The sequence below is a fragment of the Hyperolius riggenbachi genome, chromosome 10 (genome assembly GCF_040937935.1).
Source record: "Hyperolius riggenbachi isolate aHypRig1 chromosome 10, aHypRig1.pri, whole genome shotgun sequence".
In the NCBI taxonomy this organism is placed as follows: Eukaryota; Metazoa; Chordata; class Amphibia; order Anura; family Hyperoliidae; genus Hyperolius; species Hyperolius riggenbachi.
The window spans coordinates 228,443,106-228,467,021 of NC_090655.1; the positions used below are offsets into that span (position 1 = coordinate 228,443,106).

Below are 23,916 nucleotides of genomic sequence, written 5' to 3' on the forward strand. Positions count from 1 at the left end.
CCAGCAGGAATCAGCTGATCGTCCTGATCAGCTGATACATCTCCTGCTGGCATAAAAGGTCTGACTTCCGGCGCGCGCGCGTAGCTCCTCAGCCTGTGTGAACTAACAGACCCAGCCACACCAGACGCACGCTACTGCGGACAAACCGCCGTGCTGGACGCGGAATCAGCCGCCTTGCCGCCAGTACACGCGGCGGCTTTTCCGCGTTTTCTCACAGTTTTCTTTTATATTTCAACATTTACATTGAAGTAGGTTGAATGTTTTACTGTCTCTAATCAGTGGCAACCTATGAAGTGTTCTAGAGTTAGATAAAGGTCAGTATGTATTTTAGCTCTCCCTGCCCTCAGAAGTTGTATTCTGCCAGGAAAACTTTTATGGCTGTAATTTGCTTACACGTAGGCTTACTATATTTCCGGCAAGGTACCGACAAGACAGAAGCTGTCAATTCCATGCCTAGAAATTAAGTCTTTTAGGCAGAAAAATAAAGTAGAACAACCTGGTTATTAATATGCTTTGTACCATACATACATGTGTTTATCTCATCATGTCACATATCACCTCGGGTACACTTTAAAATGACCATACAAAGTCAATTAGGGCCCGATAAGCCAAGCCAATTGATCTCTCTCCAATTGGAATTCAAAAAGATGGTAGCCTATTCCTACCCTACAGGGCAAACTCATTTTCAATCAAAATGTTAGCAGAAATCTATTGAGCAATGATTGAACCACAAGTACTGTATTGTATTGCTTGATGAAACACAACGCTTTGGGCCATCAATTCCACATTGCCACTGCCCCGCCCCCTCACAGGGAGATTTTCCAAAATCAGGTTTTAAAGTGATTGATTGCACAAAATTGATCAATAGTGAATTGATTGAATATGTCTGCTCACATCTGGGTAACCCTATGTCTGGCATGTGGCAGATTCAATGAAAGGGACTGAATAGATTGATGCTTGTTGTGGGGCCAGTTGTATGCAGAAATTTCTCAAAAGGAGAATGTACAAAGCTTTGTGCAACCAGGCAAACCAAAACTGGGTTATACTTGTTAGAAATTGCTAACTTCAATTCTAGGTGAAAATGTTTATTTACATATCCTAAAACCATACAGGTAGGATAAATGGCTGTGGTATGATCATTAGATTGTAAGGTTCTCTAAGTACAGTTAGTGACATGAGGCAGAGATTTAAGACATCAAGGGATTGATTCACTTACAGGAATAGCACGAGTAACCTCCTCACTTGACAGGCAGCCTATTGGGCCAATCAAAGTGCAGGGATCACATCCTTTAAAGTGATTGGACCTGAAGGGGCTCAGAGTGGGACGAGTGGAGCACCCTTTATTGGCAAGGGGCAGGTGTAAGTTACCAGTGCTCGCTATGCTGCACTACCCGCTCCTGTGGCTGAGGGTAATTACACATGCTACGCGGCCAGTAGCGCATGTAGAATGCAGCCACTTACATTTAAGGCACGCTGTTCTAATAGCACGAGTAACAGGATGTTACTCGTGCTATTTCTGTTAGTGGATCAACTCCCATAGTGTAAAATATGATTGTCTACTCCCCAATAACATGATGTCAACAAATTTTGTGAAGAGGCTTTATACCATATGCGAGGCCCATCTCCATTCCTTGGTGTAACATTATATTACCAACAAATGAGTAGATACTGTACACCATATGAAAGGCCCATCTCCATTCCTCAGTATAACATCATAGTGCCAACAAATGAGGAGGAGATACTGTACACCATATGAAAGGTCCATCTCCATTCCTCAGTATAACATCATAGTACCAACAAATGAGGAGATACTGTACACCATATGAAAGGTCCATCTCCATCCCTCAGTATAACATCATAGCACCAACAAATATGGAGGAGATACTGTACACCATATGAAAGGCCCATCTCCATTCCTCAATATAACATCATAGCACTAACAAATGAGGAGGAGATACTGTACACCATATGAAAGACCCATCTCCATTCCTCAGTATAACATCATAGCACCAACAAATGAGGAGTATATACTGTACACCATATGAAAGACCCATCTCCATTCCTCAGTATAACACCATAGTGCCAACAAATGAGGAGGAGATACTGTACACCATATGAAAGACCCATCTCCATTCCTCAGTATAACACCATAGTGCCAACAAATGAGGAGGAGATACTGTACACCATATGAAAGGCCCATCTCCATTGCTCAGTATAACATCATAGCACCAACAAATGAGGGGGAGATACTGTACACCATATGAAAGGTCCATCTCCATTCCTCAGTATAACATCATAGCACCAACAAATGAGGGGGAGATACTGTACACCATATGAAAGGCCCATCTCCATTCCTCAGTATAACATCATAGTACCAACAAATGAGGAGGAGATACTGTACACCATATGAAAGACCCATCTCCATTCCTCAGTATAACATCATAGTGCCAACAAATGAGGAGGAGATACTGTACACCATATGAGAGGCCCATTTCCATTCCTCAGTATAACACCATAGTGCCAACAAATGAGGAGGAGATACTGTACACCATATGAAAGACCCATCTCCATTGCTCAGTATAACATCATAGCACCAACAAATGAGGGGGAGATACTGTACACCATATGAAAGGTCCATCTCCATTCCTCAGTATAACATCATAGCACCAACAAATGAGGGGGAGATACTGTACACCATATGAAAGGTCCATCTCCATTCCTCAGTATAACATCATAGCACCAACAAATGAGGGGTAGATACTGTACACCATATGAAAGGCCCATCTCCATTCCTCAGTATAACATCATAGTACCAACAAATGAGGAGGAGATACTGTACACCATATGAAAGACCCATCTCCATTCCTCAGTATAACATCATAGTGCCAACAAATGAGGAGGAGATACTGTACACCATATGAGAGGCCCATTTCCATTCCTCAGTATAACACCATAGTGCCAACAAATGAGGAGGAGATACTGTACACCATATGAAAGACCCATCTCCATTGCTCAGTATAACATCATAGCACCAACAAATGAGGGGGAGATACTGTACACCATATGAAAGGTCCATCTCCATTCCTCAGTATAACATCATAGCACCAACAAATGAGGGGGAGATACTGTACACCATATGAAAGGCCCATCTCCATTCCTCAGTATAACATCATAGTACCAACAAATGAGGAGGAGATACTGTACACCATATGAAAGACCCATCTCCATTCCTCAGTATAACATCATAGTGCCAACAAATGAGGAGGAGATACTGTACACCATATGAGAGGCCCATTTCCATTCCTCAGTATAACACCATAGCACCAACAAATGAGGAGGAGATACTGTACACCATATGAAAGGCCCATCTCCATTCCTCAGTATAACATCATAGTACCAACAAATGAGGAGGAGATACTGTACACCATATGAAAGGTCCATCTCCATTCCTCAGTATAACATCATAGTGCCAACAAATGAGGAAGGGATACTGTACACCATATGAAAGGCCCACCTCCATTCCTCAGTATAACATCATAATACCAACAAATGAGGAGGAGATACTGTACACCATATGAAAGGTCCATCTCCATTCCTCAGTATAACATCATAGCACCAACAATTGAGGAGATACTGTACACCATATGAAAGGCCCATCTCCGTTCCTCAGTATAACATCATAGCACCAACAAATGAGGAAATACTGTACACCATATGAAAGGCCCATTTCCATTCCTCAGTATAACATTATAGTACCAACAAATGAGGAGGAGATACTGTACACCATATGAAAGGTCCATCTCCATTCCTCAGTATAACATCATAGTACCAACAAATGAGGAGGAGACACTGTACACCATATGAAAGGCCCATCTCCATTCCTCAGTATAACATCATAGTACCAACAAATGAGGAGGAGATACTGTACACCATATGAAAGGTCCATCTCCATTCCTCAGTATAACATCATAGCACCAACAAATGAGGAGGAGATACTGTACACCATATGAAAGGTCCATCTCAATTCCTCAGTATAACATCATAGCACCAACAAATGAGGAGATACTGTACACCATATGAAAGGCCCATCTCCGTTCCTCAGTATAACATCATAGCACCAACAAATGAGGAGATACTGTACACCATATGAAAGGCCCATTTCCATTCCTCAGTATAACATTATAGTACCAACAAATGAGGAGGAGATACTGTTCACCATATGAAAGGTCCATCTCTATTCCTCAGTATAACATCATAGTGTCAACAAATGAGGAGGATATACTGTACACCATATGAAAGGCCCATCTCCATTCCTCAGTATAACATCATAGCACCAACAAATGATGAGGAGATACTGTATACCATATGAAAGGCCCATTTCCATTCCTCAGTATAATATCATAGTGCCAACAAATGAGGAGGAGATACTGTACACCATATGAAAGGCCCATCTCCATTCCTCAGTATAACATCACAGCACCAACAAACGAGGAGGAGATACTGTACACCATATGAAAGGCCCATCTCCATTCCTCAGTATAACATCATAGCACCAACAAATGAGGAGGAGATACTGTACACCATATGAAAGGTCCATCTCCATTCCTCAGTATAACATCATAGCACCAACAAACGAGGAGGAGATACTGTACACCATATGAAAGGCCCATCTCCATTCCTCAGTATAACATCATAGCACCAACAAACGAGGAGGAGATACTGTACACCATATGAAAGGCCCATCTCCATTCCTCAGTATAATATCATAGTGCCAACAAATGAGGAGGAGATACTGTACACCATATGAAAGGCCCATCTCCATTCCTCAGTATAACATCATAGTACCAACAAATGAGGAGGGGATACTGTACATCATATGAAAGGCCCATCTCCATTCCTCAGTATAACATCATAGCACCAACAAACGAGGAGGAGATACTGTACACCATATGAAAGGCCCATCTCCATTCCTCAGTATAACATCATAGCACCAACAAATGAGGAGGAGATACTGTACACCATATGAAAGGCCCATCCCCATTCCTCAGTATAACATCATAGTACCAACAAATGAGGAGGAGATACTGTACACCATATAAAAGGCCCATCTCCATTCCTCAGTATAACATCATAGTACCAACAAATGAGGAGGAGATACTGTACACCATATGAAAGGTCCATCTCCATTCCTCAGTATAACATCATAGTACCAACAAATGAGGAGGAGATACTGTACACCATATGAAAGGCCCATCTCCATTCCTCAGTATAACATCATAGTACCAACAAATGAGGAGGAGATACTGTACACCATATAAAAGGCCCATCTCCATTCCTCAGTATAACATCATAGCACCAACAAATGAGGAGGAAATACTGTATTTCTTGGTATTTGACTGTATGTGCACTGTGACGTAGTGTACTAAAGTTGCTTCAATTATTTTATGTGTAATATATGACTCCTGAAAGAAGATCAGAAAATTCAATGTCCTTTCAAAGCCAATTGTTTTTCCCAACAGATGGACACTATGTCCAGAATTCCTCAGAGGAACGTCTTATTTCACCTTCTGAAGTTAATGCAGAAGATAATGGCGTCACTCGAAATTCTCTAGTGGGAAACTCCCTTGCTCAGAGTAGAATTCATTTTGTAAGAAATGTTAATGGCTCTATAGAACTCTCTAATAGCAAAGAATATTTAAACAAATCACTCATTCCTTCTTCAAGGATTCATTCCAAATTGGATCAGTCAAGTGACCCAGGTAACTCTGAGCAGTCTTTTAGTAAAGTCTGTCCTGGTACAGATAAAGAACTTTCATGTACTGAGTGTGGGAAATGTTTCACTCAGAAAGGGGAGCTTCTAATGCATCAGAGAAGTCACACAGGTGAACATCCTGTTTCCTGTACAGAATGTGGGAAATGTTTCAGTAAGAAAGAAAACCTTCTTATGCATATGAGAAGCCATACAGGTGAGCGTCCTTTTTCATGTTCAGTGTGTGGCAAAGGTTTCAGTACAAAAGGAAGCCTTCTTACGCACCAGAGAAGTCATACTGGTGAGCGGCCTTTCGCATGTTCGGTGTGTGGAAAATGTTTCAATCAGAAAGCAGTTCTTCAAACTCACCAGGCAATTCACACAGGTGAGCGTCCTTTTTCATGTTCAGAGTGTGGGAAATGTTTCTCTCAAAAGGGACACCTTCTCACACACCAGAGAAGTCACACAGGCAAGCATTATTTTTCATGTTCAGTGTGTGGGAAATGCTTTATGAAGAAAGAAAGCTTAGTCACACACCAGAGAACTCACACAGGAGAGCGGCCTTTTTCATGTTCAGAGTGTGGGAAATGCTTCTCTGAGAAACAGAGCCTTATCATACACCAGAGAGTTCACACAGGGGAGCGTCCCTTTTTGTGTCCAGAATGCGGAAAAAGTTTTAGTCAGAAAGGAGCCCTTCGTACTCATCTGAGAAGCCACACAGGCGAGCGTCCTTATTCTTGTTTAGAGTGTGGAAGAAGTTTCAGTATAAAAGCAACCCTTCGCAGACACCAGAGAACTCACACAGGTGAGCGTCCGTTTTCATGTTCAGAGTGCGGGAAATCATTTGGAAAGAAAGAAACTTTAATCACCCATCAGAAAAAAACACACACACAACCAGAGGCCAGCGAATTGTAATTGCTGACATTTCATAGATTGCATTGTTTTGTCAATGTGGAAAACTGTGTAATAAAGATTATGAATTTGTACATGATTAGTCCAGCCAGGAGCTGGAAGAGTCGCATTTCATAAGTGAAAGTGTTAAGGAGCCCATACATCACTCCATATTGCAGCCTTCCGATTCAATAATTTCATCAAATGGAAAGAGACTCGGTGCCACAATATGGCCACCCAATCGATGTTCGTCCAAAATCAGTTAAAAGGGATCACTTGTACATGCTGGAAAATCTTGGTTGCAAGTGCTCGGATGGGCATGCGACGGTAATGGCGTTTGTTATCACGATGACCGATGTCCCCCCAGAACACGACCGATGTGCTCCCGAAGCCACAGCTCCCCCCCCCCCCCCCTCCCGGCATCCGCCATTACTTAGAGCGGCTGTACCACATGGCATTGGGGCATGTGTGATGTCACTACACGTGCCTGGAGCCATGTGGTACAGGTGATCGCAGTGATGGCAGATATTGGAGGAGGTCAGGAGTCACAGCAGTGGACAGGTGAGACTTTACTGAGCATGCACATCGGGGGGACATTTAACATGGGGGGGGGATAGCGGACCTAAGCCATTTTCTGATAGATTTCAAGATGAAATCTATCATAAATCGGTCTGCAGTGTATGGGCAGGCAACAGATCCCCCTCTGTTCGGATTCGATCAGAGAGGAGTCTGTCTCATGATCAATTTGTTCAAATTGGAAACTCATGAATGATCAAGCTCTAGTAAATGGGCTTGATTGTCGTCTAAACGGGGCCATATATTAGGCGACTTGGTGACAGATCGACCATCCGATTTGGTTACTATATAATGATGTTAAATGTCCCCCTGATGCCCATGCTCAGTGTGTTTGTGTTTGCTCGTGTGTTTGGATGAAGGATCCAGCCTGGAGGCAGTGGCGGACAAGCAATGTATAGTGCACTGGGTACCAGGGGGGCACATTGACCATGGGGGACAGCAGATTCGGAGTCACAAGGCCGATTCCCGATTGACTTCAGCATGGCATTAATCAAAAAGCGTCCTGGGGTGTATGGGCATGTAACAGATCTCTTTCTAATCAGAGAAAGATCTGTCTCTTAGTCGATCTGGCCATACATTGGACTTGATTCACTAAGACAAATAGCATGCCTTATCAAAGTTAGCACGCCTTATCCCAGTTAACATGCCTTATCAGAGTAGCATTGCGAGCACTACGAACCTGCAGGACTCAGGGCAGGAGGATTGGAGCTCTCGTCATTGCCAATTAGAAGGCATACGTTCGCTATGCTACTCTGATAAGGCATGTTAACTTTGATAAGGCATGCTAATTGTCTTAGTGAGTTAAGCCCCTTGTCTGATATATGGGCACATTAAAGGCGCGTACACACACCACACTGTAGCAAACGACGGGTCCATCAGACAGTCACGCTGGGCAGACGTTCTGCCGACAGTAGCACGTGTATACATGCTGTCGGCAGACTGATAAGACGCGGATCTATCAGAAACAGTCTTGTCAGTCTGCCGACAGAGTGTACACACGTGCTACTGTCGGCAGAACGTCCGCCCAGCGGGAGGGTCTGATGGACCCTTCGTTTGCTACAGTATGGTGTGTGTGTACGCCTTAACAGACCAAAAACGGACAACAATCAGGTTGTCTGGTTGAGCGTGTGTATGGGCAAGAGGAGAGATTATTTTGTTTGCTAAGTAAACAAAGGAGGTACATTATCTACATATCTGATTAATGACAGTGCAGCACTGATCCTAAAGGTGCATACACACTTATATTAAAGACTATAACCGAGCATTGGTACTGGTGTTCCCTGAGCTCATTTAAAATATCACAATTCTGGGTCTATAAACCTTAGATAATCATCAGGCACATCCCTGGGCACCCTGATTCTGTATGCAGAGTACGTTCCTGATGACGTCACCCTCCCACAAACCGGTAAGGCAGACCATGGCATTGATGCCAAGGCAAAATCTCCTTAAGCGTCATATAAATGAGGTATACTACGTATTGGCAAATATTCTTTTAGGTATACATTGTTATTTCATCTGTGATGTTACTTTGTTTTTGTATAAACAAGATGAATTAATGAAAGATCTGTGTTCTCTTTTTGTACCTGTGTACTTCTGTGTATTCTGGGATTTAAAGCCTTAAGTCCTTTTAGGGAAGAGTCCCCAGGTTGTCCTAATAGGTGGCCACGTGCCCCACCCACAGTAACAAGTCCCTCCGCAACCAGTGTCTTATTTTATGCTCACGTAGAATCTTGCAGATACAGGTCAGAAGCTTCAGATAATGTTCACTTCAAACACCAGAATGGGTAAGCAATGTGATCTTGCAGCTATGCAGATCATGCAGATACAGGTCAGAAGCTTCAGTTAATGTTCACTTCAAACACCAGAATGGGTAAGCAATGTGATCTCGCAGCTATGCAGATCATGCAGATACAGGTCAGAAGCTTCAGTTAATGTTCACTTCAAACACCAGAATGGGTAAGCAATGTGATCTAGGAGCTAGCTTGAGGATTTTTGTAGCAGTGGATTTTGTGTTATTCTCACGCACGACTGTCTTCTGAGTTTACTCAGAATGTTGTGAAAAACATCTGCTAAGTAGCTGTATTCTAGAACAAGTTAGTCCTATTTCTGATTTTAGTTTCCATCACTAAATTATGCTTAACTGTCACCAAAAATAAAGGCCTTCGACACTGTTCCCCACAGAAGTCTGGTGCAAAAGTTGAGGATGCAAGGACTGGGGAAGAGTTTGTGTGCATGGATAGGGAACTGGCTAATGGACAGAAAACAAAGCGTTGTGGTCAATGGATCGTACTCAAAATGGGAGACTGTTAGCAGTGGGGTCCCACAGGGGTCTGTACTGGGTCCAGTGCTCTTCAATTTATTTATTAATGACCTAGTAGATGCAGTAGTGAGCAATGTTGCTATTTTTGCAGATGATACAAAATTGTGCAGAATCATCAACTCTCAGGAAGATAGTGTCATATTGCAACAGGATCTGGATAGGATGGCTATATGGGCACATACATGGCAGATGAAATTCAATGTTGACAAATGTAAAGTCATGCATTTTGGTCGTACCAATGGTCTAGCACCATACAAAATAAATGGGATACAGTTGGGAACATCAAACTTGGAGAAGGACTTAGGAGTACTCATCGACAACAAGTTAAATAATCATACTCAATGCCAAGCCGCTGCAGCTAAAGCGAACAAAATTTTGGGATGCATTAAAAGGGAAATAAAAACTCGAGGTGCTAGCATAATATTGCCCCTGTTTAACTCTCTAGTAAAGCCACATCTGGAATATGGAATTCAGTTCTGGGCACCACATTACAAAAAAGATATTGCAGTTTTAGAGCAGGTACAGAGACGAGCTACAAAATTGATACGTGGGATGGAAGGTCTCGCTTACCAAGAAAGGTTAGATAAACTGGGTTTATTTAGTCTAGAGAAAAGACGCCTTAGAGGAGATCTAATTAACATGTATAAATACATCAGAGGGCAATATAATAGCTTGGCGGATGAGCTTTTTGTCCCTAGGCCTTCTCAAAGGACTAGAGGACATGAGATGCGCATGGAGGAAAAACGTTTTAGCCATTTATTTAGGAAAGGGTTCTTTACAGTAAGAGTGATTAAGATGTGGAATGCATTGCCACAGGAAGTCGTTATGGCAAACTCTATACCTGCATTTAAAGGGGGCTTAGATGCTTTCCTTGTGTTGAAAGACATCCATGGCTACAATTACTAGGTTATGCCTAATGATGTTGATCCAGGGATTTTATCTGATTGCCATCTGGAGTCAGGAAGGAATTTTTCCCTTTTGGGGCTAATTGGACCATGCCTTGTGGGGGTTTTTTCGCCTTCCTCTGGATCAACAGGGGTATGTGGGGGACGGGCTGGAGATGTACTTTGTACTGGTTGAACTCGATGGACGTATGTCTTTTTTCAACCAAAATAACTGTAACTATGTATAGAGAAGGGGTCAGATGACTTCCATTCAGATGAGATCATGTGATTTGCTCCTAACAAAGGATGAATAAGCTGGGGGGCCCAATGATGGTCTATTCTACACCAATAAATAATACTGCTAACTGGGGGTGGGGGAAAAGCTCTTAGCAAAGGAAACTCTAATTAACTATTCAACATCTAGAAAACAGGTATAATGGGGCAATCCCATAACATACGTTTAGGTGTGCCTATTTCCTGTGTAGAAGGATGAAGGTGCCCAAAATTAAATGTCTCTCAGAGTGTACGTTATAAAGGCATAAATAAATACGAGGTATCTTACCTCTTCTGATTAACCAACCCAGAAAAACATGGGTTTAAATCAGGTTAGGTTCATCGAAGCACAATTAAAAAAGACAATGCGTTTCTCAGGTCTTTGCCCACTTTCTCAGGTCAATAAAGTGCCTTAAGGAATACAGTTTGCAGCCTGAGAGATATTTATTTTGGGGCACCTACCACCCTTCTTTATTGCCCACTACACCTCCTTCTGAGGTGTCCTTCCCACTAGTGTGGTGCCGTCTACAGCTAGTAAGGACCCCAGGAGACCGACCACCCGGTTTCAGCAGGACCTGGAGTACCGAGCGGGGATAGTGTTTTCCCTGTAGATGATATACTGTGGTTGCAGGTTCTGTAAGAGTATAACTACTCTTGTAATATTGAGCTAATTTTATCCTATGATACTGCACCATGTGGATCCTGGTCTCATCTTTGTCACACAGGCTACCCCGGTTCCCCCATAGTCACTGTCCCTACTTCTACCTACTGTCTGTGTGCATTTTTTACAACACCTAGGGGAAGCAACTTTGGGAAAAGCTTCCAATTTCCTCGCTGTGAAACATCATCTAAATACTCGGTTCTGGAATTGCTCCCATTGCAAGGTGCATCTTGTGAATTTATGTAAATATCTGCTCACATATATCAAATGGTCTATAGTTATATCAACATTTAAATTCTGAACCGAAATATTAGTGTACTTGCTAAGCAATGATTGCTACTGGGAAAGTGATTCAAAATACCATAGAGCCATTCTATTGTACCATTTGTCATGTTAGTGGAGCTCAAAGAAAAAGCAATTTGGTTGTGAAGTTTGGGGTTTGGAAAACCTCTAAGAAAACTATTTTCCTGTGATACGTAAAACTACTGGTTATCATTCAATGCAAACGCCCTCTGTAATTTAATCTGATCTCTGCCATATAAATTGCTTAATAGCCCAACTCCCTTCGACTGCTGTTGTGTTAGGGTAAGATGAGGAATTAGTAAATTAGTAAATAAGATGAGGAATTAGTAAATTGAGTTCAGTTACAGGGATCTGCAGGGTGCATGTGGGAAGTTTGTTAGGAGGACATTTAAGAAAATATTCCCATGCCTTCACAGTGACTTGAATCATTGCTTTTAGGAGGTAGACCAACAGTACTTACTCTATCTTTCGTATATGAAATTGGGGTGGTGGGAAAGTCAGTGCGTCTTATATGCCATAGGTCAGGCCAGGTGTCCCGCCCACAAGCTCTTACCAATACAGTGACAGGTGCCGTGTTCTCTGTGTTCGCCGCTGTATACAGCCGATTCCAACACTCTATGCACTCGTCCTGCATGGCTTCCGTCCTTCTGGGTTCTAATTGAAAAACACCAAGGAACAATCAAAAGCCCCAGATAGTGTAGTATGTTAGCAAAATGCAATGTACAGTAAATGAGGTAGAAGACAGGTACTCACAAAGGTGGGTTACTGCTAAGGCAACCACTGTATTTGCAGGTGGAGAGATTAGACCAGACCCCACTTGGGTTAAAAAGTCACACTCTGTAGAGGAAATGGGTTGGGGTAACACCCATCCACCAGGAGTGGACTAAAATCCTTGATTAGTTATCGAACAGAGGCACCAGAGTAGAGTAATACACGTTAAAAAAACAGGTGCTTTTGCTGACAGTTACACCTATTGATTGCCTGTTGAAGCGGGTTAATGCTCATGAAATAAGTTGCATTTTTGGATTGTTGGATTAAAGAGAAACTGGCCATTGTGGCCAAGAATTGAACTTCATCCCAATCAGTAGCTGATACCCCATTTCCCATGAGAAATATTTACCTTTTCTCAAATTGATCATCAAGAGGGCTCTGTATGGCTGATATTGTGGTAACAACCCCTCCCAAGGTGTGATGTCAGGGCCATAGTGCTGACATCACACTCTGGAAGCCTTGTTGCATTGTGGGAAATAACAGCTGTTTCCAACTGCCAAATAGGCAAGCAGCAGCTACTTCCACTGACATCACCCGTCAGCAATAAAAATGTCACCATATGATACATGTCAGAATGTAAATCAGGGAGATTGTTCCTTGGTGTTTTTTAGTTAAAGCAGAAAACTGTGCAACTGTATCATCATAGCAGGAACCAGAACCCAAAGTCCCGAGTCAAACATAAAAACAGTGACATTGGTTCAATATGTGCATAGAAACGGTAAACAGGGATGTCTCACTAAGGCGCTGATACACCAAACTGTGGTAAGATTACAGTGAGCACACCTCTATTTTACCTGTACTAATGCCAGGGAAGGACTGCCTGTTAACCTAATAGCGCCAATTGAGTTGTCGGAAGAACGCATACCTTGCCGGTGAATCAGGGCCCTTATTCATTTCACTTTTTCACCTAGGTTTTCTCCTCATTGATGTTTTCATACTTTATCAAAATATGCTTTGCATAGGGATGAAAAATTATGAAACATCTTCTAGGAGAAAACATTGGAGACGAAGGGCCTGATGCACTGTACTGCAGTCAAGTTGCCCTATGCACGGCAATTTTACCATTACGCCCAGAGAGCACTGCACGTTAACCCCCAAAGTGGTAACACACATGGGGGTTGATTCACTATAACAAATAGCGTGCCCTATCAGAGTTATCAAGCCCTATCCGAGTTAGCATGCCTTATCAGAGTAGCATAGCGAGCGCTACGAACGTATGCCTGCTAATTGCCAATGACGAGAGCTCCACTCGTTCTGCCCTGAGCCCCTGCGGGTCCAATCACTTTAAAGGACATTATTCTTGCACTTTGTTGGACTCAATAGGCTGCCTGTCAAGTTTCCTGTCAAGTGACAGGCAGCCTATTGGGTCAATCAAAGTGCGGGGATAATGTCCTTTAAAGTGATTGGATCCACAGGGGCTCAGGGCAGAACAAATGGAGCTCTCGTCATTGCCAATTAGCAGGCATAAGTTTGTAGCGCTCGCTATGCTACTCTGATAAGGCATGTTAAATCTGATAAGGCATGCTATTTGTTATAGTGAATATACCCCCTGTTGCTAAGGTAACACACATTTTATTGCATATTACCATAGCAATGTGCGCGTTAATCCAGTGGCGCTAACGTGCGGTGCATCGGCGGTGTTAGTAATGGTAAAATTGCTGTGCGCCTCCTGCACAGGGCAACCGTACCGCAGTGTACTGCAACAGACTCAAAGTGAATTGTAGAAAGGCATACGTTTCTCACTTTTTCAGAGCTGTGTCTTGGGAGTTGAGTACAGTAGGGCAGGGTGATCTAGCAACCGACCCTGACTAGGGCTAGAAGGGCACCAAACCCCCAGAGAAGTGAGAGTGCAATTCGGTTTCTCCACTGAGCGTTGGTGTAAGCGGGTGACAACAATAGGCAAATAACTTACCCTGCTCGCTGCCTCTGGCTGCAGCGCTCAATGCCCCTCTACATCCTCCCAATATTTCCTCCGTCTAACAATGAGGGAGAATGGAGCATGGCAGCCAGGGTATATGAACCTCCTTTGCCATGGTTCGCTTACACCAACTGAATTTAGCTATTGCCCGCTCATCCTTAGTGACGATTCCCAGCATAGCACCTATGAAGATTTAATACAGAGGTTAAAGGTGGGCCCCTCTGGTCCAGGGACCCCAATCACAATGTTTGCATCTCCTTTTGCTACGCCACAAACAACCCTACCTCTGGAAAATTAAAGCACATGCAGTGGTGTAGCTAAGGAGCTATGGGCACTGGTGCAAGTTTTACAATAGGACCCCCAAGCAACAATTGATATGGCGCACCAAAACCTGCAAAGGACAACCACAATGTCAGAGGTGCCAGAAGGGGACGGGGACAGTGTGCTAATAATTACTTAATTACTACTATTCAAAGCATCTATAGAAGTGAATATTACCAGCACAGGACCAATAGAGAGCTAATACTGTGGTTGAGGGGGGGGGGGGGGGGGGGGCTGATGCTGTCGCAACCTCTGCACCCCCTATTGCTACGCCACTGAGCACATGACAAACCACAGGAATGACGGGCCGAACAATTAGGTAGGCCACACATGGGCCTGTGGCAATCTCTACTAGTTAGGTGTGTGAAGAAAACTAGAATTAGGCCTGTCAGGAGGTTTCCTCAACATCCAGCTCAAATTCCCTCTCTGAGGTGAGCTGGATGTTGATTGGTTGAGTAAGCTCTGCAATGCAGGGGAACAGTGGGAGGCTCTGATTGGTCAGGTAGATATGCTTAGCCAGGTGTTGCTATGCTCTGTGGAAGATTAGGCCGACCAATCAGGGAGAGGTTAAGTGTATATAAAGGAGGTCCGTTCCCCATTGTAGCTGCCTGTCACCCCTGTGGCATAGGTGAGCTCCCCGCCCGCCCACCCACCCTTCCCTTTCTCTGAAAATGATTTCGTCGTGGTCAAGTTTATTTGGAGAATTTCGAGTACAAGTATTGGGGTCGTATTTCTTGGTGATAAAGAAGAGCATATCTGAAATGTGGTAGTTAGATGTGGTAGTTAGATATGAATAAAGAGTGTTTATACAATGTTTTTTATTAAAGTTGGTTTATCGACCTCAATTTATTTATTTCACTTTATCTTATTTATAGTAACCAAATAAAATTGGCCACGGCGTTTAAAATGCCAACTCTGGAGTTTTATTTGTTTGTCATTCATGTTTAGTTTAAGTTAAATTGGGGTTGGGGAGGATATTGTCTACGGGCCCATCAGAACCCAATTTCTGAACCAAATATCAAGAGAGGTTAGGACTGGGACACGAGACACATGTAACCAGGCATCCTTGTTTAACACATATTTGCAAATGTATGGAAACAATCTTTATTTCATGGTCTGTCTTTCCCACCCTGCAGCATTGCTGTTTCATCTCGGCCTTTGCCATTGGACTGGATATTACATTCATACATAGGTTGATATAAATCAGCAAAGAGTCGGACAGGTTGTGTGTTTTCTCAGTTCAGTCTTCAGCAGTTAACATACAGAAACTGCAGTTCCCATGATGAAAACAAGGTGGCGCATGCTGACAAGAAGTGATGTATTGCGCAAACCGGAAGTTTGGGATTAGAGGTGAAGCTGGAGGAAATACAGAGGAGACATTGCTGAAACTGGCAGCACTGGAGGTAATAACATTTTTTTATATCCACCTCTCAAAAAATGCAGAATGACAATTTCCAAACAGATGACAGAGCACCTAAATATACATGCAGCTTTTGACAGTAGCCTCTCTCCAGACACTGGCAACTCATTTAAAGTGGGATGTGTGCTCATGACTGGTGGAGTAGAGTAATTGTTTGTTATCATCCTTACAAACTTCAGCCATGAGCTCTACATGTATGACAGCTTATATCCTTACTGGAAGAAGAGCCAGAGCCTCCCAAGTCCTTTCTGCTTTCTCCTCCTCCTCTCATATGCCTGTCTTCTCTGGGCCTTTTTTTTGTCTCTGCTCAAACTCTCTCTATCACTCCTCCCACTCTGTGCCCTTTAATAATTTCTCTGCCCTCCTCAACTTTTACCTTGCATTCTCTGCACTCCACTTTCTCCATCCCTCCTCCTGCTCTGTACCCTCACCTTCCCCATTCCTACCCCTACCCCGCTCTGTTCCCCCACCTTCTCCTGACTTGTCCCCCCGCCTTTTCTGTTCCTCCTCCTGCTCTGTAGTCTGTACCCCCACCTTCTCCACCCCCCCCCCCCCCGCTCTGTTACCCCACCTTCTCTATTCCTCCCCCTGCCCTGTACCCCCACATTCTCCATTCCTCTCCTGCTCTGTACCCCCACCTTCTCCATTCCTCTTCCTGCCCTTTACCCCACCTTCTCCATTGCTCCTCCTGCTATTTACCCCCACCTTCCCCAGCTCTCTCCCTGCTCTGTACACTGCCTTCTCCATTCCTCCCCCTGCCCTGTACCCCCACCTTCTCCATTCCTCTCCCTGCTCTGTACCCCCACCTTCTCCATTCCTCTCCCTGCTCTGTACCCCCACCTTCTCCATTCCTCTTCCTGCTCTCCATTGCTCCTCCTGCCCTTTACCCCACCTTCTCCATTGCTCCTCCTGCCCTTTACCCCACCTTCTCCTGACTTATCCCCCGCCTTTTCTATTCCTCCTCCTGCTCTGTACCCCCAGCTATTCCATTTCTCCTCCTGCTCTGTACCCCCACCCTGCTCTGTGGCACCACCTTCTCTATTCCTCTCCCTGCTCTGTACCCCCACCTTTTCTATTCCTCCTCCTGCTCTAAACCCCCACCTATTCCATTCATCTCCCTGCCCTGTACCCCCACCTTCTCCATTCCTCTTCCTGCCCTGTACCCCCATTGCTCCTCCTGCTCTCCATTGCTCCTCCTGCTCTTTACCCCCACCTTGCCCAGCCCTCTCCCTGCTCTGTACCCCAACTTCTCCATTCCTTCTATTTTGTGTTCATTTCTCCCTTCCCGTTTTCCACGTCTGCATTTTTCCTGCTTGATTGTCATTCACCCCCACCTTCTCTTTCTTTCCACTTGCTCAGTCCCTCCAACCTTCTTCACCCCTTTCTCTGCCTTCTGTCCCCCAGCTTGGCCATTCATTCCTCCTTTTGTTTTGTGCACACACACCTTCTCCAGGCCTCCCCTGTATTGACTGAAACAAGGAGATCTGCTGATGGGAGAGGACAATAACCAGTAATGGCAAAAAATGTGTCTGGATGGTGACTGCATCATTGTGTGTGTCAGGTTCCTATAATGTCATAGGATCATAGAATGACCCTGTCTGTTTCTTCATGCAGGAGTGACATTATCTAGGACATCTACAAGGACACCATGATGGAGAATTATCCACTCCTCACATCACAGGGTAAGAGGAGACCTTCATCTTTTTTAAAGGAGACACCAGTATGGAGGGTCCACCCAGATCCCCCCTCCCCCCCCCCTCCTCTTCCAATCATCTTATCAGCACATAGAGGCAACGTATTCAGTTAGTGTGTATGTTTCCTACAGATGGATCCAGTAACAGAAACCCACCAGAGAGATGCACAAGTCTTCTTTATTCCCAGGATTGTCCACATGAAGATCACTCCATCCATTATCAGGTAGGTGGAATTGAGAGTCACGAATTCTCAAATAACTTGACGGTGATGAGATTTTTTTATGTAGCCTCCATTCATTATTGTTAGTATGTTAAATGTGATTCTTCATCATTGTTTGTCTTTAGGGTGAACAATTAACTGTCATAAAAACTGAGATTAAAGAGGAGGAAGAAGAGAACACATGTATGAGGGTTGATCAGCAATCTACAAAGGAAGGAGAAATGATAAGAACACTTAAAGAGGAAGAAGAGGAGATATATGTGAGGAGTGACCAGAAGTCTATAAAGGAAGGTGAAATTATGGGGGCAAAAGAGGAAGAATCCTCACTCCATATTGGAGCAGGTAATTAATAAAGAGTAAATGCAGAGATGTTTCACATTGCTTACAGTAAGTGTCAAGGACTGAGGAATAGGGGGTTGCAGATGTTGCAGTTCCAGCCCCACCCCCTGTATCAGTCACTGCATTGGTGTTGTTGGACTACAACTATGCAGTTACCACAATAAGTGCAATAAAGTGAAGAATGGCTCTCAGTATGTATACATATCATGAAGGCTGTGTTGGATAATGTTGGAGGGATCTCATCTGATAGGGCAGTACAGCTGTGAACAGTGAAAACAGAAGAATGGTAGTAGTTTCCAAACCTTTTGTAAGACAAAGCTTGCTTTGATTGCTATATGGTCTGAACAGCTGGGCTGACATAGATCCTCTTGGCAATAAAGTAGCTGCATGCTGGTTGGTGCCCAGATTTTGTAAGTGCAAAGCGGTCAGCATTCAATACATTTTCCCACTTTGTGCTTACTGAGGATATCTCGGGAAAGCCGGCTCTAAAGGAGAAGGAATTATAGTGCTGGATGTGTCCCCAGTTTTTGAATTCTGCTGCAGCATTCATGCAAAATTTGCAATCAGGCCCATGAATCTGTAGCTACACCGGATGGTTGTTATGTTAATAAATATGTTAAAGAACAGTTTTATCAAATGAAGAATGTGAAGCGCTTAACACATTCATGTTAGATGAGCAAGGTGCTAATACCAGTTTCAGGTGAAAAGTTTATTTATATTAAATATAGGCCAATTTAATTAGGCCAAGGTGGGAATTGATTGGTCCATCTCCATTCCTCAGTAGAACATCGTAGTACCAACAAATGAGGAGGAGATACTGTACACCATATGACAGGCTCATCTCCATTCCTCAGTATAACATCATAGTATCAACAAATGAGGTGGAGATACTGTACTCCATATGAAAGGCCCATCTTCATTCCTCAGTATAACATCATAGTACCAACAAATAAGGAGGAGATAATGTACACCATATGAAAGGTCCATCTCCATTCCTCAGTATAACATCATAGTACCAACAAATGAGGAGGAGATACTGTACACCATATGAAAGGCCCATCTCCATTCCTCAGTATAACATCATAGTACCAACAAATGAGGAGGAGATACTGGACAACATATGAAAGGCCCATCTCCATTCCTCAGTATAACATCATAGTACCAACAAATGAGGAGGAGATACTGTACACCATATGAAAGGCCCATCTCCATTCCTCAGTATAACATCATAGTACCAACAAATGAGGAGGAGATACTGTACACCATATAAAAGGCCCATCTCCATTCCTCAGTATAACATCATAGTGCCAACAAATGAGGAGCAGATGCTGTACACCATATAAAAGGCCCATCTCCATTCCTCAGTATAACATCATAGTACCAACAAATGAGGAGGAGATACTGTACACCGTATGAAAGGCCCATCTCCATTCCTCAGTATAACATCATAGTACCAACAAATGAGGAGGAGATACTGTACACCGTATGAAAGGCCCATCTCCATTCCTCAGTATAACATCATAGTGCCAACAAATGAGGAAGGAGATACTGTACACCATATGAAAGGCCCATCTCCATTCCTCAGTATAACATTATAGTACCAACAGATGAGGAGGAGATACTGTACACCATATAAAAGGCCCATCTCCATTCCTCAGTATAACATCATAGCACCAACAAATGAGGGGGAGATACTGTACACCATATGAAAGGCCCATCTCCATTCCTCAGTATAACATCATAGTACCAACAAATGAGGAGGAGATACTGTACACCGTATGAAAGGCCCATCTCCATTCCTCAGTAGAACATCATAGTGCCAACAAATGAGGGGGAGATACTGTACACCATATGAAAGGCCCATCTCCATTCCTCAGTATAACATCATAGCACCAACAAATGAGGGGGAGATACTGTACACCATATGAAAGGCCCATCTCCATTCCTCAGTATAACATCATAGTACCAACAAATGAGGAGGAGATACTGTACACCATATGAAAGGCCCATCTCCATTCCTCAGTAGAACATCATAGCACCAACAAATGAGGAGCAGATACTGTACAACACATGAAAGGCCCATCTCCATTCCTCATTATAACATCATAGTACCAACAAATGAGGAGGAGATATTGTACACCATATGTAAGGCCCCTCTCGATTCCTCAGTATAACATAGTACCAACAGATGAGGAGGAGATACTGTACACCATATGAAAGGCCCATCTCCATCCCTCAGTATAACATCATAGCACCAACACATGAGGAGCAGATACTGTACACCATATGACAGGCCCATCTCCATTCCTCAGTAGAACATCATAGCACCAACAAATGAGGAGGAGATACTGTACACCCTAGGTTCTCAACATGTGGTACACGTACCCCAGGGGGTACTTCTGATGGTTCCAGGGGGTACTCAAGCTTGATATACTAAACCAAGAATAACAAATTTTAGAGTTTTAGAAAATGATAAATCTTATTTAAACAACACCAAATAGTGTTTTAGCTAAATAAAAGCAATAGTAAATGCTTGGAAATTGTTTAGAACCAATAATCATGTACTACAATTAAATATATATTTGTCAAGAGGTACTTATGATAATGTTTACTATGCTAGAGGGTACTTGGTGAGTACAGGGTTTTAAAAGGGGTACATAGCAATAATATGTTGAGAAACACTGCTGTACACCATATGAAAGGTCCATCTCCATTCCTCAGTAGAACATCATAGTACCAACAAATGAGGAGGAGATACTGCGCACCATATGAAAGGTCCATCTCCATTCCTCAGTATAACATCATAGTACCAACAAATGAGGAGGAGATACTGTACACCATATGAAAGGCCCGTCTCCATTCCTCAGTATAACATCATAGTACCAACAAATGAGGAGGAGATACTGTACACCATATGAAAGGTCCATCTCCATTCCTCAGTAGAACATCATAGTACCAACAAATGAGGAGGAGATACTGTACACCATATGAAAGGCCCACCCCCATTCCTCAGTATAACATCATAGCACCAACACATGAGGAGGAGCTACTGTACATCATATGACAGGACCATCTCCATTCCTCAGTATAACATCACGTTTCCAACAAATGAGGAGGAGATACTGTACACCGTATGAAAGGCCCATCTCCATTCCTCAGTGTAACATTATGTTCCCAACAAATGAGGAGGGGATACTGTACACCATATGAAAGGCCCATCTCCATTCCTCAGTATAACATCACGTTTCCAACAAATGAGGAGGAGATACTGTACACCGTATGAAAGGCCCATCTCCATTCCTCAGTGTAACATTATGTTCCCAACAAATGAGGAGGAGATACTGTACACCATATGAAAGGCCCATCTCCATTCCTCAGTGTAACATGATTTTCCCAAGAATACAGCTCCATATTTCAAGCCCTGCTTTATTTAATTTCCAGACTAATGTGAGTGGGGGTTGGTAGAGGGATGTACAGTATAACGAGAGTATTTCCAGAAGGAATCAGGCAGGTAGGAAAATATCTAATATCAGTAGATTGAGAGCTGGGGACACGTAAGGGATGAATGTTCATCTGATATACGACGCATCTAGTATGGTGTTAACCCCATTAAATTCTTGCTATGGAGTTCCATATTACACTGCTGAGCATTACATAAATGTGTATGACCTCTGCATGAACAAGACAAATGACTGTGAATTGAAAAATGTATATATTTTTTTTCTAAACAGATGGACACTATGTCCCTAATTCTGCAGAGGAACATATTGTCTCACCTCCAGATGGTAATGTAGGAGATAATGGCGTGCAGTATTCTGCAGTGGGAAATACCAAAATTCAGCATAAAGGTCACACTTTTACCAATGTGGATGGATCAGTGGATACCTCTGATTGCTCCGAATATTCTTATAAAGTCCATTGTATTTCTCAAATCACTCATTCCAGACTTCAAACTAAAGATCAGTCAAATGACCCATTTGATTCCGAAAAGTCCCCCAGTAAGACATGTCCTGATAAAGGTGTGGAGGACAAGATAATTTCATGTGAACGGCGCTTTTCGTGTTCAGAGTGTGGGAAATGCTTTACTCGGAAAGGAGAGCTTCTGATGCATCAGAGAAGCCACACAGGTGAGCGTCCGTTTTTGTGCTCAGAGTGTGGAAAATGTTTCTCTCAGAAAGGAACCCTTGTGAAACATCACAGAAGCCACACAGGCGAACGTCCGTTTTCATGTTCAGAGTGCGGAAAACGCTTCATCAACAAAGGAACCCTTCTAAAACACCAGAGAAGTCACACAGGTGAGCGTCCCTTCTCATGCTCAGAGTGTGGGAAACGTTACACTCAGAAGGAACACCTTCTCACACACCAGAGAAGACACACTGGTGAGCTTCCCTTTTCATGTTCGCAGTGTGGGAAATGTTTCATTGATAAAGGCAACTTTCATAAACATCGGAAAAGACACGTTGGCGAGCGTCCTTTTTCATGTTCAGAGTGTGGAATGACTTTCTTTGAAAAAGCAACTCTTCTGAGATACCAGAGACGTCACACAGGCGAGCGGCCCTTTTCATGTTCAGATTGTGGGAAATGTTTTACTCAGAAAGGAGCTCTTCTTACTCATCAGAGAATTCACACAGGTGAACGTCCTTACTCATGCTCAGAGTGTGGGAAATGTTTTACACAGAAGCAGACTCTAGTTATTCACCAGAAGACACATATCCACCCCAATGCATGTGACCTATGAAGCTTGTTTGCTAGAGATGAGAATTTTCATGGAAGTCAGTTCAGCTAGAGACTACAATTAAAATGTGAATGGTGGGATCACATACTGGCTTGTTTTATCTCATGGGGACTTCAGTAGTGACATTGTCTACCTGCCATCTCTGGCTCTGTTGCTGGTTACATTTATGGTTTGTTTGGGTCTCTGGGAGTTTTATAAGTCATTGTACTACTGAAAATAAAACCATATCATGTTTATTTAAACATCTTAAAAAGAACAGTGATAACACAACATTTAATAAGAGAACCATACCTTGAATATGCCATATGGAGGTATAAGGAGACAATCAAGAGCCCATTGTAGTGTAGTAATTCAAAGCAAAGTACAATCTTGGACACAGTATAAAAATTATACTCTGAGGCCAGCTTCACACTGTGGATTGGTGTTAAAACCGCACCATCAATAACAGGCCTTCAGGGAATACTGCGTTACTATGTGGTATTGACCTTCTGGCATCCAGCCAAACAGGAACTGACGCTTGCTTGCTGTCCCTTCCTATTTTGGAAATACGGAAGCGTATTGTAAAAATATATGCTTCCGCGCATGTGCGTGGCAACGTCGCCACACCACCGCTGCCAACACTTTTAAAATACCTGCATCGCCATAGAACTACATGAAGTCTGGGCCGCCGCACGTTGACGCAGATACTCACGGTAACGTAGATTTGGAAGCATGTCAAACTGAGCACTTCCTACTTTCATTGCCCTGCGGTAGCAGTTCAGCAAATTGCCGCGACGCACTGCGCCAGTGTGAAAGGGCCCTCAAGTGTGGGTTACCAATAGGCAACCACTTAGGCCTTGTT

At 43.3% G+C, this 23,916-nt stretch overlaps 1 protein-coding gene across 1 annotated transcript in view; it reads left to right on the forward strand.

Annotated features, from left to right (window-relative positions):
• LOC137536870 (zinc finger protein 850-like) overlaps window positions 1-23,317 on the forward strand; it is a 56,440-nt gene extending 33,123 nt beyond the window's left edge. Inside the window, exons 11-15 of the mRNA XM_068259054.1 lie at window positions 5,520-6,660; window positions 16,024-16,070; window positions 17,913-18,004; window positions 18,127-18,343; window positions 22,072-23,317. Coding sequence (XP_068115155.1) covers window positions 5,520-6,660; window positions 16,024-16,070; window positions 17,913-18,004; window positions 18,127-18,343; window positions 22,072-23,078 — 2,504 coding nt within the window. The 3' untranslated portion in view covers window positions 23,079-23,317. The remainder of the gene's footprint in view (window positions 1-5,519; window positions 6,661-16,023; window positions 16,071-17,912; window positions 18,005-18,126; window positions 18,344-22,071) is intronic.
• The last annotated feature ends 599 nt before the right edge of the window (window positions 23,318-23,916 follow it).